This window comes from Carassius auratus, chromosome 28, assembly GCF_003368295.1.
Source record: "Carassius auratus strain Wakin chromosome 28, ASM336829v1, whole genome shotgun sequence".
Lineage (NCBI taxonomy): Eukaryota > Metazoa > Chordata > Actinopteri > Cypriniformes > Cyprinidae > Carassius > Carassius auratus.
The window spans coordinates 14,109,062-14,123,499 of NC_039270.1; the positions used below are offsets into that span (position 1 = coordinate 14,109,062).

Sequence of the window (14,438 nt, forward strand, 5' to 3'; positions counted from 1 at the left end):
TGGAAGCTGCTGCTGCGGCCCCACATCATGTGGTCAAAGGATCTCTCCATACAAGTGAAACAGACCATTGTTAGCCTTCAAAAAAACAAAAGAAATATATCAGAGAGATAGCAGGAACTTTCTGAGTGGCAACATAAAAAGGCATGGACATCCACAGAGGACAACAGTGGTTGATGATCGGAGAATCCTCTCCATGGTAAAGGAAAACCCTTCCACGACATCCAGCTAAGTGAAGAGCACTCTCCACGAGGTAGACATGTCCCTGAAAAAGTCTACAATCACAAGAAGACTTCATAAGAGTAAATACAGAGAGTTTACCACAAGGTGCAAACAAGGCCAGATTAGCCCCCCCCCAAAAAAACAAACAAAAAACAAGCCATACCTGTTCTGAAAAGGATTCTCTGGATTGATTAAATTTTAAGAAAGTATGGAGAAGGCTTGGAACAGCTCAAGATCCAAAGCATACAATGTCATCTGTGAAACATGGTGAAGCGGTGTGATGGCATGAGGATGGCTTCCAGTGGCTCTGGGTTACTGCTGTTTACTGATGACCTGACAGAGAGAAGCAGCTGGATGAACTCTGAAGTGTATGAGGAATATATCTGCCCAGATTCAGCCAAATGCAGCAAAGTTTACTGGGTGCTGCTTCATAATACAAATGGAACATGACCCAAAACATACAACAAAAGCAACCCAGGATTTTTAAAAAGGTAAAAAGTTAAATATTCTGTAAAGGCCAAGCGAATCTCATGATTTCAACCCGACTGAGCATGCACTTCACTTGCTGAAGACAAAACTAAAAGCAGAACCCCCCCCCCCCCCCCAACAGACAACAACTGAAGTCAGCTGTAGTAAAGGCCTGGCAAAGCATCACAAATGAGGAAACCCATTCTTTGGGAATGTCCATGAGTTCCAGTCTTAAGGCAGTCTTTGCCTGCAAAGGATTCTCAACAAAATATGAACAATGAACGTTTCATATTTCATATATTGTTAATAAAAAAATGAACGTTTTGTTATGATTACAATTATTTGTCCAATTACATTTGAGGCCCTTTATGCTGTGTATCAAAATGATTGTAATTCCTAATGTTATATTTTTGTTCAACCCCTTGAATTAAAGCTTAAAGTCTGCACTTCAATCACATCTCGACTGTTTTATTTCAACTCCATACTGTAGTGGTGTATAAAGGCAAAAGCACAAAAATGTAAACAGTGTCCCAGTATTTCCAGACCTGACTGTGCATGTCTATTGTGTAATGAAGGTACATATTAACTGTGCACATATATTTATTTCAGGACATGGGTTTTTTTCCTAAATGTCACAAAATGTTATAATGACAATTTCCATGTGGTTTAATTGTTCTAAATTTATACAGGTATTAACTGCACAGTTAAAAAAGAAATCAGGCCTCACATACAGTACATAAAATAGCATTTGTTTAACAGATTTTGTTGTTAGGTTAAATTTATTGGGCAATATTGGTGGCAATTTATTTATTTGATAGTTTTTGTAAATTCCTTTATTATTCATTTGTTTATTTTTTTTAGCAAAGATTTAGTGACAAATGCTGATCTTACCTGGGCGACAACTAGCCCCAACCATCTACCTGAAAAAATACAACCATAAATGGAATGAATAGCATATGGCAAGACTACTGCATAATACCATTGTTCAACAGATTTTCATACTTTGTGGCCTTAACCACATTTAAAGAAACAAAACAAAATCCCGATTATTACAGTTGTTTCTGGGTATTGCAGCAGGAGGCTCAGAACATACACAAAACACACACACTCACACCTGTATACACACCCATTATATACACACCAGCCCTGAGTGACTAACCTGGGAAATGATCACATGTGCTGATGTGTTGTAGATGGGGGTATAGCTCAGTGGTAGAGCATTTGACTGCAGATCAAGAGGTCCCCGGTTCAAATCCGGGTGCCCCCTAGTCGTTTTTTTAATCCAGAACACTTACAAATGAATAAAACAAGAAGAGGGTTTTCAAACAGACTTTGGGGATAACATAGGCCGGATGTATAAAACCTACCATGAATAACAACGAGCAATAACACAGAACCTGGTTACCACACACAGATCTAGATCCATTCATTGCTGCATGAAGCGTTTAATCTTTGATTATTTATCTGATTTAATTTAAAAAGTTGTGAAACTCAAACCAACTGTTTGTTGTTGTTTAGGCCAACAATAGTAAGATGACAATGAAATTATGTGAATATTGCACGGAATCGAACCCAGGACAAACTGCTTTGAGAAAAGAAACAGGCACAGACAAACTCCCTGAGCTGAGTTATCTGTAATGACGCGCAATTTAATCTGATGAAAGTGTCAGGATCAAAATCAAAATGTCTACTGTATTTGGAGAGGATTGCATGTAGTTGTGTATTTAGCCACTAGATGTCGCCCCAAACAAAGGTGAAACAAATCAGAGAACACTGATTATCAAGAATCTGGTGGACACTTTGACATGTTCACTTAATCTTACTTTAAATCAGTTTTTTAAATCAGTCCGTTTTTTTTAGCATATTAAAATATTAAAATCTTCATGACCAACTTTACTAGAATTTATCACGTTTTATTGTAGGCGTATCTATTGTGTAAACTTTAGTCTAAAATTGTAGTGTATAATTGATATTAGACAATCTGAGAATCTTAAGAGAATAGATTATTACCTATAGATTTATATTATAGTCATGGCCAAAAGTTTTGGCAGTGACATATATTTTGTGTTTTGCAAAGTTTGCTGCTCCAGTATTTGTAGATTATTTTTCCATGTTTCTACGGTATACTGAAAAACAATCAGCATATCGTGGCTACGTTTTAAAGGATTTTATTGGCAAAAAATATATACAAGCCAACATTTACAGTGTTGACCCTTGTTCTTCATAACCTCTGGCATGCTGGATATCAGCTTCTGGGCTAAATCCTGACTGATGGTGGTCCATTCTTGCCTTATTGGTTCTCAGAGTTGATCACAATCTGTGGGCTTCTGCTTGTCCACTCGCCTTTTGAGGACTGACCACAGCTTCTCTATGGGACCGAGATCCGGGGAGTTGCCTGGCCATGGATCCAAAATTTCAATGTAATGATCTTCAAGCCACTTCTTTCTGACTCTTGCTTTGTGACATGGGGCTCCATCATGTTGGAAAATGCACAGATTATCACCAAATTGCTCATGGATCATTGGAAGAAGTCACTCTTGCAGGATGTTTTGATACCATTCTTTATTCATGGCAGTGTTTTTGGGCAGATTTATGAGAGAGCCCACTACCTCGGTTGAAAAGCAATCCTACACATTATCTCAGGATCCTTCACTGTTGGCACGTCACAGGACTCATGGTAGTGTTCATCCAGATGTCCCAAACAGCTGGAAGAGAGCTTCATCAGAGACAATAACTTTGCACCAGTCTTTTGATGACCAATCCTTGTACTTCTTGCAGGATTTCAGTTTGTCCTTGATGTTTTTCTTGAAGAGAAGCGTCTTCTTTGCTGCAGGCCGTTGTCCAAAAGTCTTGGCCTCACTGTATGTGCAGATGCTCTCACACTGACATGCTGTTGTTCCTGAGCAAGCTCTTCACTGCTGGAGACACGATTCTGTAGCTGAATCCTCAGGAGGAGACGGGTGCTTGCTGGGACATGATCCTGAAGACTTCTTCACTGCAGCCGAACCTCTCTCCTTGAAGTTCTTGAATCTTGATGATCTGGTAAATGGTTCTTTCAGGTGCAATATTCTTTGTAGCAATTGCCTTGCACGTGAGGCCATTTTGATGCAAAGTGATGATGGTTGCATGTGTTTCTTTAGAGATAACCATTGATAACAAGAACACAATGACTGGAAGCACTTCATCCCTCCTTTTATAACAATCAGTCTGCTCTTACAATCTAATCTAAATAGTATGATAGTGATTAACTTGACTAGTACTACTAGTACTCATTCACTTTCCCATGTGCTGCTGATATGATGAGTCAATTAATATTAGCTGGAAATTTTTTATCAGGATCGAAAAACAATGAAATTTTTTTTTTTGTCCAATTAAGCTTTTAGAAATTATTTAAAATGTATCTTATCACACACTGTAAAAACTAAAGGTTCCTGGAGGCACCTTTTGGGGTTGTTCACTTCGCCACACCGGCGGAACTGTCTGAAGAGCCTCTATGCACCGCTCTAAATGGGGGTGGTTCTCTGAGGAACTTTCAATGGTTCCTGGAGGAACCCTTTTATTAGGGTGGACAGGAACCACCTAATTATTTCCCTAATTTCAGTTCTTTAATGCCCCCCCCCCCACTGGTTTATTTGTCCTGCTATTGACCTTTTTAATGATTAAAAAAAAAAACTGAAAAAATAAAACAAATGCGTATAAAACAGTTTATTGATAAACAACAACAATATCCATAATCACAATACTGCACATCACAATCCCATTCATGGCAACATCAGTGTTAATACTGCTATAAACAACAACAAACAAAAAAGCATTTACACCTTGGTAAAATTAGAAACAAATAAATGTGACTCAATAATCTTAGAACATTTTATGTACCTAAAACAATGATTTTAATTTTAGACACAATGCAATTAATGGTAACATATTCTTTCTTGTTCTAAATAGTGGTGACTGATTGGGAGAATTCACACAGGACATTTCAAGAAATTGATAAGCCTCAAGATAGATGTATTTATCTTAATAAACCAGTTTCTCAGCAGCGTAAATTGTTATAGTTGGGTTAACTTCGAGAGCAGTGAATGGGAGAGTATCACAAATATATTTTTGCATTCTCATTTACTCAAATAGTAAAATGAAAAACTCTACAACAGCAATTTCACAACTTTCAAGCAAAGGAAAAAATCTGACAGCGACTGATAACAGCAGTCAGACAAGAGAACAATGTCAAATTTAGCATTCCTCCCAAAGACTCTGGATTAGAAACACCCTTGCATTAGCATTAACTATTTTTTTTCTGTAATTTGATATGAATGTGATGTAATACAAAGTATAGTGTTATAAATGCACATCATTAAAAAAAAAAAAATCAAAATATACAAACATTGTGAGGATTTACGATACAAACACAGCTGAAACAGATCATCAGTCTTGTGAAAATTGTCCATGATCTCCTCCTGAATGGCCAACAGATACAGCTGAAAAATAGTGCGCTTTAGTGAACTTTTAACCCTTTAAGCACGATTTTCAAAACAGGGCCCGTGTTTTCAAAACACTACACCCAATTAGCATAACACTACAGAACCTTTGCATAATTAAACACTCTTGGAAAAAGTATACACTTCTGTTTAAAAACCACACTTTTTTTTTGTTACCATATGAAACACGCACGTTTCACATTACTATACTCCGTTTGCACAAGTTACACCCTGCTGTGATAAACCTAAAACACTTTTAGCACTTCTACTTCCCTATGATTAGAGTAGGCTAGCATCAACAAAGTACAAATATAATGTAAATTCACCAAACAAAACACAAGACCAATGTTGCAGACTGAAGAAACTCATTTCTCAACACGCCCAAAATGTCGACATGGAGATTCATAACAAAATGTCACTTTACATACTGTACTGCAAGTTTACTTTAAAAAGAAAAAACCACCCTAGACATCGTCTCATCGCCTAGCTGGATCTGCCCAGAGAATTTCATCAACATCGGAGGCAAGGTTGTCATTACACCTTGGAAAGAAACATCTTGAATGGCGAATCCATCCTTGTATTGCTGCTACCTCCATCTGGTCACAGGCCTCCTCCATGGCTTGGATGAGGGGTACCTCGGCCTGGAGACGGATATCATATATCAGATAGAGGACGGTGAAATGTGGATGTTGCTGAAACCAGTTCTGAACCAGAGCAGAGCGTTGGAAAGACACATTGTCCCAGACAACAATGTATTGCATATGATCGATTTGATTTGCTGCCGTTATGTTGTGCAATTGGTCCAAGAATGTAAGTATGAGTGCTGTGTTGTAAGGGCCCATATGGGCATGGCGGTGGAGGACCCCATTCTGTGTAATGGCTGCACAGAGTGTTATATTACCTCCATGTTGCCCTGGGACACTGACTATAGCCCTGTGGCCAATGATGTTTCTTCCCCTCCTTCGTGTTCTTGCCAGGTGGAACCCAGCCTCATCTAGGTAAATGAACTCATGCTGGATCTCCTCTCCATCCATTCGTAAAACTATGAAGAACAGTGTCAGGCAAAATTGTGTAGTTCAGTGTAGATCTAGTATACATATTACAGTACAGTAAAATATATGAGACAGTATGCAAGATCACACTGCTAAAGTGAGTACATGCCTCTGCATAATCATGCCGCAGTCGTTTCACTCTTTCGGAATTGCGCTAGAAAGGCACTCGATAAATTTGCTTCATTTGAATGTTTTTTTTTAGGATGCGTGCCAGTGTTGATGTTGAGACCTGATGAATATTGTTAAAACTAACTGGTTATTGACAACGTTAGCTTGTAGCTGATTGAGTGTTATAGCATTGTTGGCCAAAACCAGATTTACTATCTCCCTCTCTTGCTGTTCTGTGAACATAGGAGGCCTTCCCCCTTGTCGTTCCTGACCCTCAATCCTATGTAGAAAAAAATAAATAAATAAAAGTATACAATAGTACGGTCATTTCACAGGAAAAGGTAACACAAATGCTGATTTACATTTATTCATTTAGCTGACGCTTTTATCCAAAGCGACTTACAATTGCTATATAGGTCAGAGGTCATACGCCTCTGGAGCAACTAGGGGTTAAGTGTCTTGCTCAGGGACACATTGGTGTCTCACAGTAGATTCGAACCCGGGTGTCTCGCATCAAAGGCATGTGTCTTATCCACTGCGCCAACATCACCCCACAGCCTCCCTCAGCGTCAAGCCAGTGTTGCGCGGATCTCATTCGTCAGATTCGGTCCTCTTTGAGCACCTTCTTGTCTTCCTCCTCCTCCTCCTCCAGCATGGCCTCCATCTCTTCCTCTGTTGATTCCTCTTCCTCCCCTTCCTCCTTGTCTTACTCTTTCTCTGACTCTTTCCATTGTGCTTGAAGACAGATGAAGTCACCTGTGTGTCTACAATTAAGCAAACAATTGTTTCCACACCTGATGACTGTGTTGAACCAATTGGTTGGACGGTGCGGTGATTTGACAGTCAGTGCTTTGGTATTGCAAGGAAGTGACTTCATGATAGATTTTTGTGTGTAATGTATGTTAAGTGTGTTTAGTGTTTTGCAAATCACTGTGTGTAGAGTTTCGCAACAAGTGTGAGGTTGACAATGTGCTTATAGTTGTGCAAATATGGGCTGATTTTTTGCTTCTTGAGTGTAAGGTTTTGCTAATAGTGTACTACTTTTAATTTTAGTGTGTAAGGCTTGGTTCACACGGGACGATTTTAAAATTGTCCCCACACACTGCGATAAAAAATCAGGGATATCTTCTTCTTCTTCTTCTTTTTTTGTCAATATTAGAAACCCTTAATTTTTTTTTATTTTATTTTGCTGTGTCACACCAAGATTTACTGAGGCCTCATCTGGCCACCACTATAAAATGTTTCTGGGGGCGCCACTGGTAAAGCAAGAGTCTTCATCCACATTTCCTTTATCCACTTCGAAAACAAAATAACTTCCAGAAATCAAAACCGTTTCCCCCCCAGCAGGAAGCACGTTATGATCAACTGTAGCAGCGTCTCGTCTCGTGTTTGAGTAGACAGGTGTTATGCGCGCACGTACCAGCAGGTGGCTCATGTGAGTCAACATCTGTAACAGAACCAGCTAAATATAACGTTATTATGTAAAAATACCACTGATCTATATATATAGATCAGTGAAAAATACTCATTTATCTAATTTTAAATTAAACAAATGTAATCCTGATATTATTCACGCTTTTAACAAAATGTTCTGCTAAAACCGTTTACACTTCAACCCCGCCAGTATCCAAACCAAAACTACGCCCTTGCCCAATTGATATTTTCTGAAGAAGAATGTTTCACTCGCATTTGTGGAAGCAGTATATTTTTGGGGGTCCTTATCAAGATGTATATATATTTCACTTTCACTGCTTTCCACTCTGTAGCAGGGACGGCGATGAAGACCCAGTGCTTCATTAGATCAATTAAAGGCCAAGAAACACCTCCTTTCCAGAGTAGAGTAACACAGCATTGAACCAGAAGGTTGGTATCCCTGGAATCCTGTATTAATCTATTTGAATGGAAAAAAAATGTATCAAACTCAGGCTGTCATACACACCTTTAAATACATTAAATTGTTACGAGTGTACCATTAGGGGACTGACCTGTGAGCTTTTATTGTGCGTGGAGGTATAGCTCAGTGGTTTGATGTCAGGTCGAGGTCCCTGGTTCAACTTTGGGTGCCCCCATGTGAGTTCTTCTTTATAGTTTTCAGTTTGATGCAAGAAACCAATGTGACTATGCATATAACTAATCACATATATGAACAATAATATAAGCAAAGAACCCAAAGCCTTCTATGAATCTTCTTGACCTTAAATCTCACCTACCAGTAACACACAGACACCGGGCCTGCTTACCAAACACACCCTAACTGACTAAATAAGCTATTATTTCATTCTTTTGCATTAATTTCATGACTAATGAGAAGGCGAGAGCATCGATAGACTGTCATAAACTTCGCTCACTCAACAAACCCACACTGTCATCAATGGAAGCAGCAACTCCCACCTATCCCATACACACACAAACATTCAAATAATGAGACATGCTCATTTCAGTGATTGTCATCTATTGACTTGTATAATAGGTCGTCTGCATATATTTCATCAGCACATCAAGTTATTTACACAGGTTGGAGTATTGTTTAGTATTAATGGCATTTAATATTTGTTTGTTAAATATTAAAAGGTAAGGCTTAAAGGATTAAAATCATATGCATGCCTGTCAGTCATTTGGTTCAGCATATCTTGAGCAATGCTATCCAAATATTTGTACTCAACCTTATTGAGGCATCTTTATTGTGGGTCAAGATATTCCATAAAAAGCATCCTTTCTTTTCTGCAGTTTTTACGAAAACTCTATGTACAGCTTTATTTGAAAATATTCTATATGTCAAATAGATTCATTTTTTAGTTACAGTAATATTACAATCTATAATATTTTGTGAAGGAAGGCATACAAATATTTCTCTAATTAAAAGAGAACTTATACTTATTTTCTCATATCTATGTATACTCATAATAAACTGTATTGTGACATTTGACCCATACTTAAACGGAGAAAATCTCTTGTGCTTCTGTAAAGATTTTCTAAGTTTAGCACACCACCTATAAAGGAGTGCAAATTAGATCTCACCTTTGGGAGGCGTACAAAAAAAAAGAAGCTATTCAGAAAGCTAGATCGTTAGGGACAGTCTGTCCAGTGACAATGATATTTACCTTAAAGCATTAGCAAGTTAAAAATGCACACAACATGCATATCAAATAGGTCTATCCTTGGCTTTAAGGCATTTGCATATGGATCTATAAAAGGACAGGACAGATTATCATCTAAATGATCAATGCAAATTGAGCTATAGTCAGCTTCTGTTTGATCTGAGAATCATTGACGGTCTTTATCTCACTTGGTTCGTGTCTCTATTGTACCTACTTAACGGTCATATATTTTGAACCCAGGCTAAATATATTTGTCAGGGACAAAGAGGCATGTCTGAGTAGATTTTTATTTGTACAAAACTTTTGTACAAAATTATATAAGAAACATACTATGAATATCCAATATACATACTTTCAAAAATAAAATCCTTCAACACTTCCATTCTGCATGCACACATCTCTAGAACACACACAAATCAATTCCCTTTAAATACTTCAAGTAATGCTTGTTCAGTAGCTTAGTGGCTCATCATGAATCAGTACAGGCATGTGAACCATCACCCCCCACCTCTCCTTTGAGATGTATGCCTGTAAACAATAACTCCATGTGAGAAGCGGAGCCGTCAGCACAGCCGGAGGGAATACAGAGGCGAAAACACATGATCAGCTCAGGTCATTGCAAAAGTCAGTAATGTAAACATGTGGACCTCTAGAACGGAGTCACATAATGTACAAACACAATGTTTATACACATTTACACACACACACACACACACACACACACACACACACACACACACACACACTCTCTCTCTCTCTGGATTTCTCTCACACACACACACACACACACACACACACACACACACACACAGAGTCTCCAGGCTTGTTCTGGTATCCAGAGTAAGTGGATGAAGCGCGTTTCTATTTGAAGGTGACTCCAACAGAGGCACTGAGAGCTGGAAGAAGGTCTTAAGAAGGCCTGATCTCTCTTTTAGCAGTTCCAGAGGTTTAAGAAGCATCACTGCTGGACTAATTCGCCACAACACGGGAGCGCATCCAATCTAGACTGGCTGGTAAGCTGTAGAGGGAAGAGAAAGAGGAGGGTGCACATTAAATACATAGGCTTTCACTCATATGAGGCACTTGGAAACATTTTAAACAAGCAAAACCCTCAGGTAAACATACACACTCCTAAGAAAACACACATACCCTTCTCCAGTGAGTGCGCAGCAGGCCTGGACATGCCAGGAGCGAGCGTTGAGCGAGCCAAGAGTCAGACTCTGAGAGATCTCTGCAGCAGACATGCTGTTCTTCATGTCCTGCTTATTCGCCAAAACCAGCACGGATGCGTTCTGCAGATCCTGTGTGGACACACGAGGAGGAGAAGCAATGAAATTAAACTGTCAACATTAAAGATTAATGTTCAAAACACTTAAGACTAGGGCTAGTCTCACTTGGGCTGGTCTAACCCAACCCTAAGAGCCTGATTCAATAATTTGTTTGCATATCTAAAAAGTACACAAAGTCCCTAGAGTCAAATGTTAAAATGTTGTCACTGAAATAAAGATAAATGAACCCTAAATAATAAGAGTTTAAGAGGAAAACATTATAAAATGACAAAAGCACAAACAAAATAATTTTTTTTAACTACAACTAAACCTTAGAAAAATAAGAAAATTCTAAATATTGAAAAAAATAAAAGCTATAGTTACACTATTTTGAACATACTGGAAATCTAAATAAATAAAATTAGGTAAAATAAACATTTTTATTAAACCCAGACATTAAACATTTAAAGTGTATGAAATATTCATAACAACTGTGTCATGAAGCAGCTGAATGCAAACTAACCTCGTGTGCAAGCATGCGATGAAGCTCCTCTTTAGTTACAGTCAGGCGTTCTCGATCAGTGCTGTCAACCACCAGGATGACAATCTGTTACATTCAGAGAGGCAGATTACAGGTTTTAGAAAGTTGATAACAATACACTGTCTGCCTCGAAGCAGTAGAGAAAGAAAAATCATGAGAATGTGACAGATTTCCCGTCACATTAGTTAATGACACACACCTCTGTGTTACAGTAATACGAGTTCCAGGTCGCTCGGAGACTCTCCTGACCACCGATGTCCCAGACGAGGAAGCGCGTTTTCTTCACAGCAATTTCCTCCACGTTGCTGCCAATTGTGGGAGAAGTCTGCACGGCTTCTTTAGTTAAACTGGAAAGAACACAGTGTCCGAGATTAAAAAGCTGAGTGGAAACGGGCAACATGTAACAACAGACCGACGAAAGTCATGTGCTTCTCCTGTTTATGCGTTCAAAAAGATAAACACTTACAACTGGTAGAGGATGGTGGTCTTTCCGGCATTGTCCAAACCGACAATAATTACTTTGTGTTCTAAAAACAGAGAGAGAGAGAGAGAGAGAGAGAGAGAGAGAGAGAGAGAGAGAGAGAGAGAGAGAGAGAGAGAGAGAGAGAGAGAGAGAGAGAGAGAGAGAGAGAGAGAGAGAGAGAGAGAGAGAGAGAGAGAGGACGTTTAAATCTGTTCTGTATGACTGGTCAACTGATAACATCGACCTGATTATTACACACCATGCATTTCTAAGAACACAGTGTGCAGTGATCTGTATCTGTTTGGCTTTAACAAAGTTCAGAGAAGCTGGGTAAATTGGTCTAGAATACCTTTAAGCAAGCAAAACACCTACGATCTTTGAACCTCAATGGCATCTACAATCTTATCCGACATGTTTACAGACAGAACACAAACTTAAACAAACATATGTATGTGTCAATGACATGTTATTAGGGCCACTAAAATGGGCTCTTAACATTAGAAACCTGGGTCAGTATTAACCCTGGGCACTCTTGGTTTTATTTGGCCTCAATTTGCCTATTAATGAGGCAAATCAGAGTTGGAAGAGTCGACCGTTTTACAAAATGACAAAACAAACCATTTTGACCAAGGCCACTAAACGGTCATATTAAAGGCTGCTACAATACATAAAAATACGAATAATAATAATTAAAACGTATGTTTAAAGTTGTCTTACCTCTGTCTCCGAACACAGTCATCAGTTTGGCGAACAGAAGCCCCATCCCCGAAGGCAGTGAGTCTAAAGGCCGGTTTTGTCAATCGATCACGCCGGGTTTTCTGAATCCGCCGAGCGCTGGAGTGAATTTGTTCAAATCTGGGCTGTAACGTTAAATACTTCACTACGTTAAAACGATGATCCAACGGTTTATAGTATTCCCCTTCTGCTTGTTGCTCTGTATCTCAAACAGATCGCGAAGATGCCGGGACTAGTGGTCGAGACGTTAGGAGATTCTTCTTTCCCTGAGTGTCTGTGGATTGATCACTCATCTGGAGTACACGGAGTCTCGTCGTGTTTTTCGTGGGCGTCTGCACTCCGCGCATTTAAACGACGCGTGATGACGCAGAGGCCGCGTCACAAGTTTCAGGGGTAGACTAAACGACAAACCCTCATTGGACGCCCACGGCGATGACGCGGGTTTCCGTGCCGTTCGGGGCGGGGCGTTGTTCAGTGTGTTGTTTTGTTTTCGCATTACTGGGGATTTTGAGAGGAAGTTTATCAGAACTCTAATCAGAAAGTAAGAGAGAGAGAGAGAGAGAGAGAGAGAGAGAGGGAGAGAGAGATAGACCGAAGGAATTCCCTGGACTCTCTGGAAATTAGTTTCTGTTACATGATCTTCTTACGGAAACAAAATCAGATATTGTCTATAACTGACTCAAATAGCCTTAACATTTTCTTCTTACTTCAGTGACCTGTGCGATTCTTTATCAACCCTTATACAAGCAGAAATCAGTCACCGACACCAACCAAAACAATATTACTGACTGTAGTATACTGATTTGAAAGGTTGAACTCCAAAGAACAAAATGCAACACAGGCTACGTGGACCCTGAACCACAAAACAAGTCATAAGGGTAGGTTTTTAAAAAAATTGAGATTATACCTCTTAGGATAAGACAATATTTGGCTGAGATACAACAATTTGAAAATCTGGAATATGAGGGTAAAAAAAAAAAATTCATCACCTCACCTCACAGAATATCTTAATGGAACATGATCTTTACTTAATATCCTTATGATTTTTGGCATAAATAAAAATCTGTAATTTTGAGCCATGTATTGTTGGCTATTGCTACAAATATACCAGTGCACCTCATGATCGGTTATGTGGTCCAGGGTCACATATTATCGCCAGAATATAGCAAGTGATGAAACCACACGGTTTCCAGAGTGTCATGTGTTCTGCTCTTTCTGTTCCTCTTGATGTAATCTGAGCGTGATGAGTTTCCTGTTGTCACTGTTCCTCTAAGAGTGTCGAGCTGAATCAGGTTCCTTGCACACCCACACCTGAGGCCTTGTGTTTTCTCAGAATGAGACTGTGTTTTGAACAGACTGAAGTTAAAGAAATGGTATGCGGAATAATGTGACAATGTGAAAACATCTGCTACAGGAAGAAGAGATGCATGCGACGCACCGTGCATGCAGATCAGTCTGCAAATGCACGAGTGTGGTTAAGTGTCATCCGCACATCTAGGCAAGAATTGTGTAAAGTCTTGTTGTGGTGTGGTTCATGTACCCACGTACCCACCTGTGGACAGAAACCGTTGTTGGTTTAGTTCAAGATGTTTGTGTTCAGACAATAAGAAGGAAAGAAAAAATGTTATCTTATGCATAATCACAATTTCCAGACAATGCAATCATATTTTGCATGTAATGAAAGAAATAATAATGAAAATTGTGTCATCATTTGTTCCAAACTTATATGAACCAAACAGCAGCCACTGATTTCCACAGAAATGACTTCTATGTTTGGTTACCAACATTCCTCAAAATATCTTCCTTCGTGGTCAACAGAAGAAAGAAACTCATACAGGTTTGGAACAAGTGGAGAGAGAGTAAATGAGTGGGTGAACTATCCCTTTAAGATGGTTTGATCAGAAAATGTTTGCATGACCTGCATGTAATATACAGTTGACTCGAGGGTTCGACTGTAAACCAGGATTGCCCCCATAAATGAGAGGTGATAGCCATCTTTTCAATTCTT

General features: G+C 39.1%; 1 protein-coding gene and 1 non-coding gene across 2 annotated transcripts; one reads left to right on the plus strand and one right to left on the minus strand.

Moving 5' to 3' along the window:
• Window positions 1-1,882: 1,882 nt before the first annotated feature.
• Window positions 1,883-1,954, plus strand: trnac-gca (transfer RNA cysteine (anticodon GCA)). The gene has a single exon. It is a non-coding gene; the product is annotated as a tRNA-Cys (tRNA).
• Window positions 1,955-9,692: 7,738 nt separating this feature from the next.
• LOC113046906 (ADP-ribosylation factor-like protein 5B) lies at window positions 9,693-12,773 on the minus strand. The gene is made up of 6 exons (XM_026208030.1): window positions 12,413-12,773; window positions 11,699-11,759; window positions 11,432-11,579; window positions 11,215-11,298; window positions 10,573-10,724; window positions 9,693-10,441 (listed from the first exon to the last, which is right to left on the minus strand). Exons 1-6 carry the CDS (start codon window positions 12,456-12,458, stop codon window positions 10,393-10,395), a joined length of 540 nt encoding a protein of 179 aa, XP_026063815.1. The 5' UTR covers window positions 12,459-12,773; the 3' UTR covers window positions 9,693-10,392.
• Between the last annotated feature and the right edge of the window lie 1,665 nt (window positions 12,774-14,438).

Bases quoted from the DNA above. Each gene is read 5' to 3' on its own strand.
- LOC113046906 (XM_026208030.1), bottom strand. From the start codon at position 12,458: ATGGGGCTTCTGTTCGCCAAACTGATGACTGTGTTCGGAGACAGAG. The intron at 11,760-12,412 runs GTAAGACAACTT...CTCTGTTTTTAG, and splicing joins GACTGTGTTCGGAGACAGAG to AACACAAAGTAATTATTGTC. The intron at 11,580-11,698 runs GTAAGTGTTTAT...TGTTCTTTCCAG, and splicing joins ACCACCATCCTCTACCAGTT to TTTAACTAAAGAAGCCGTGC.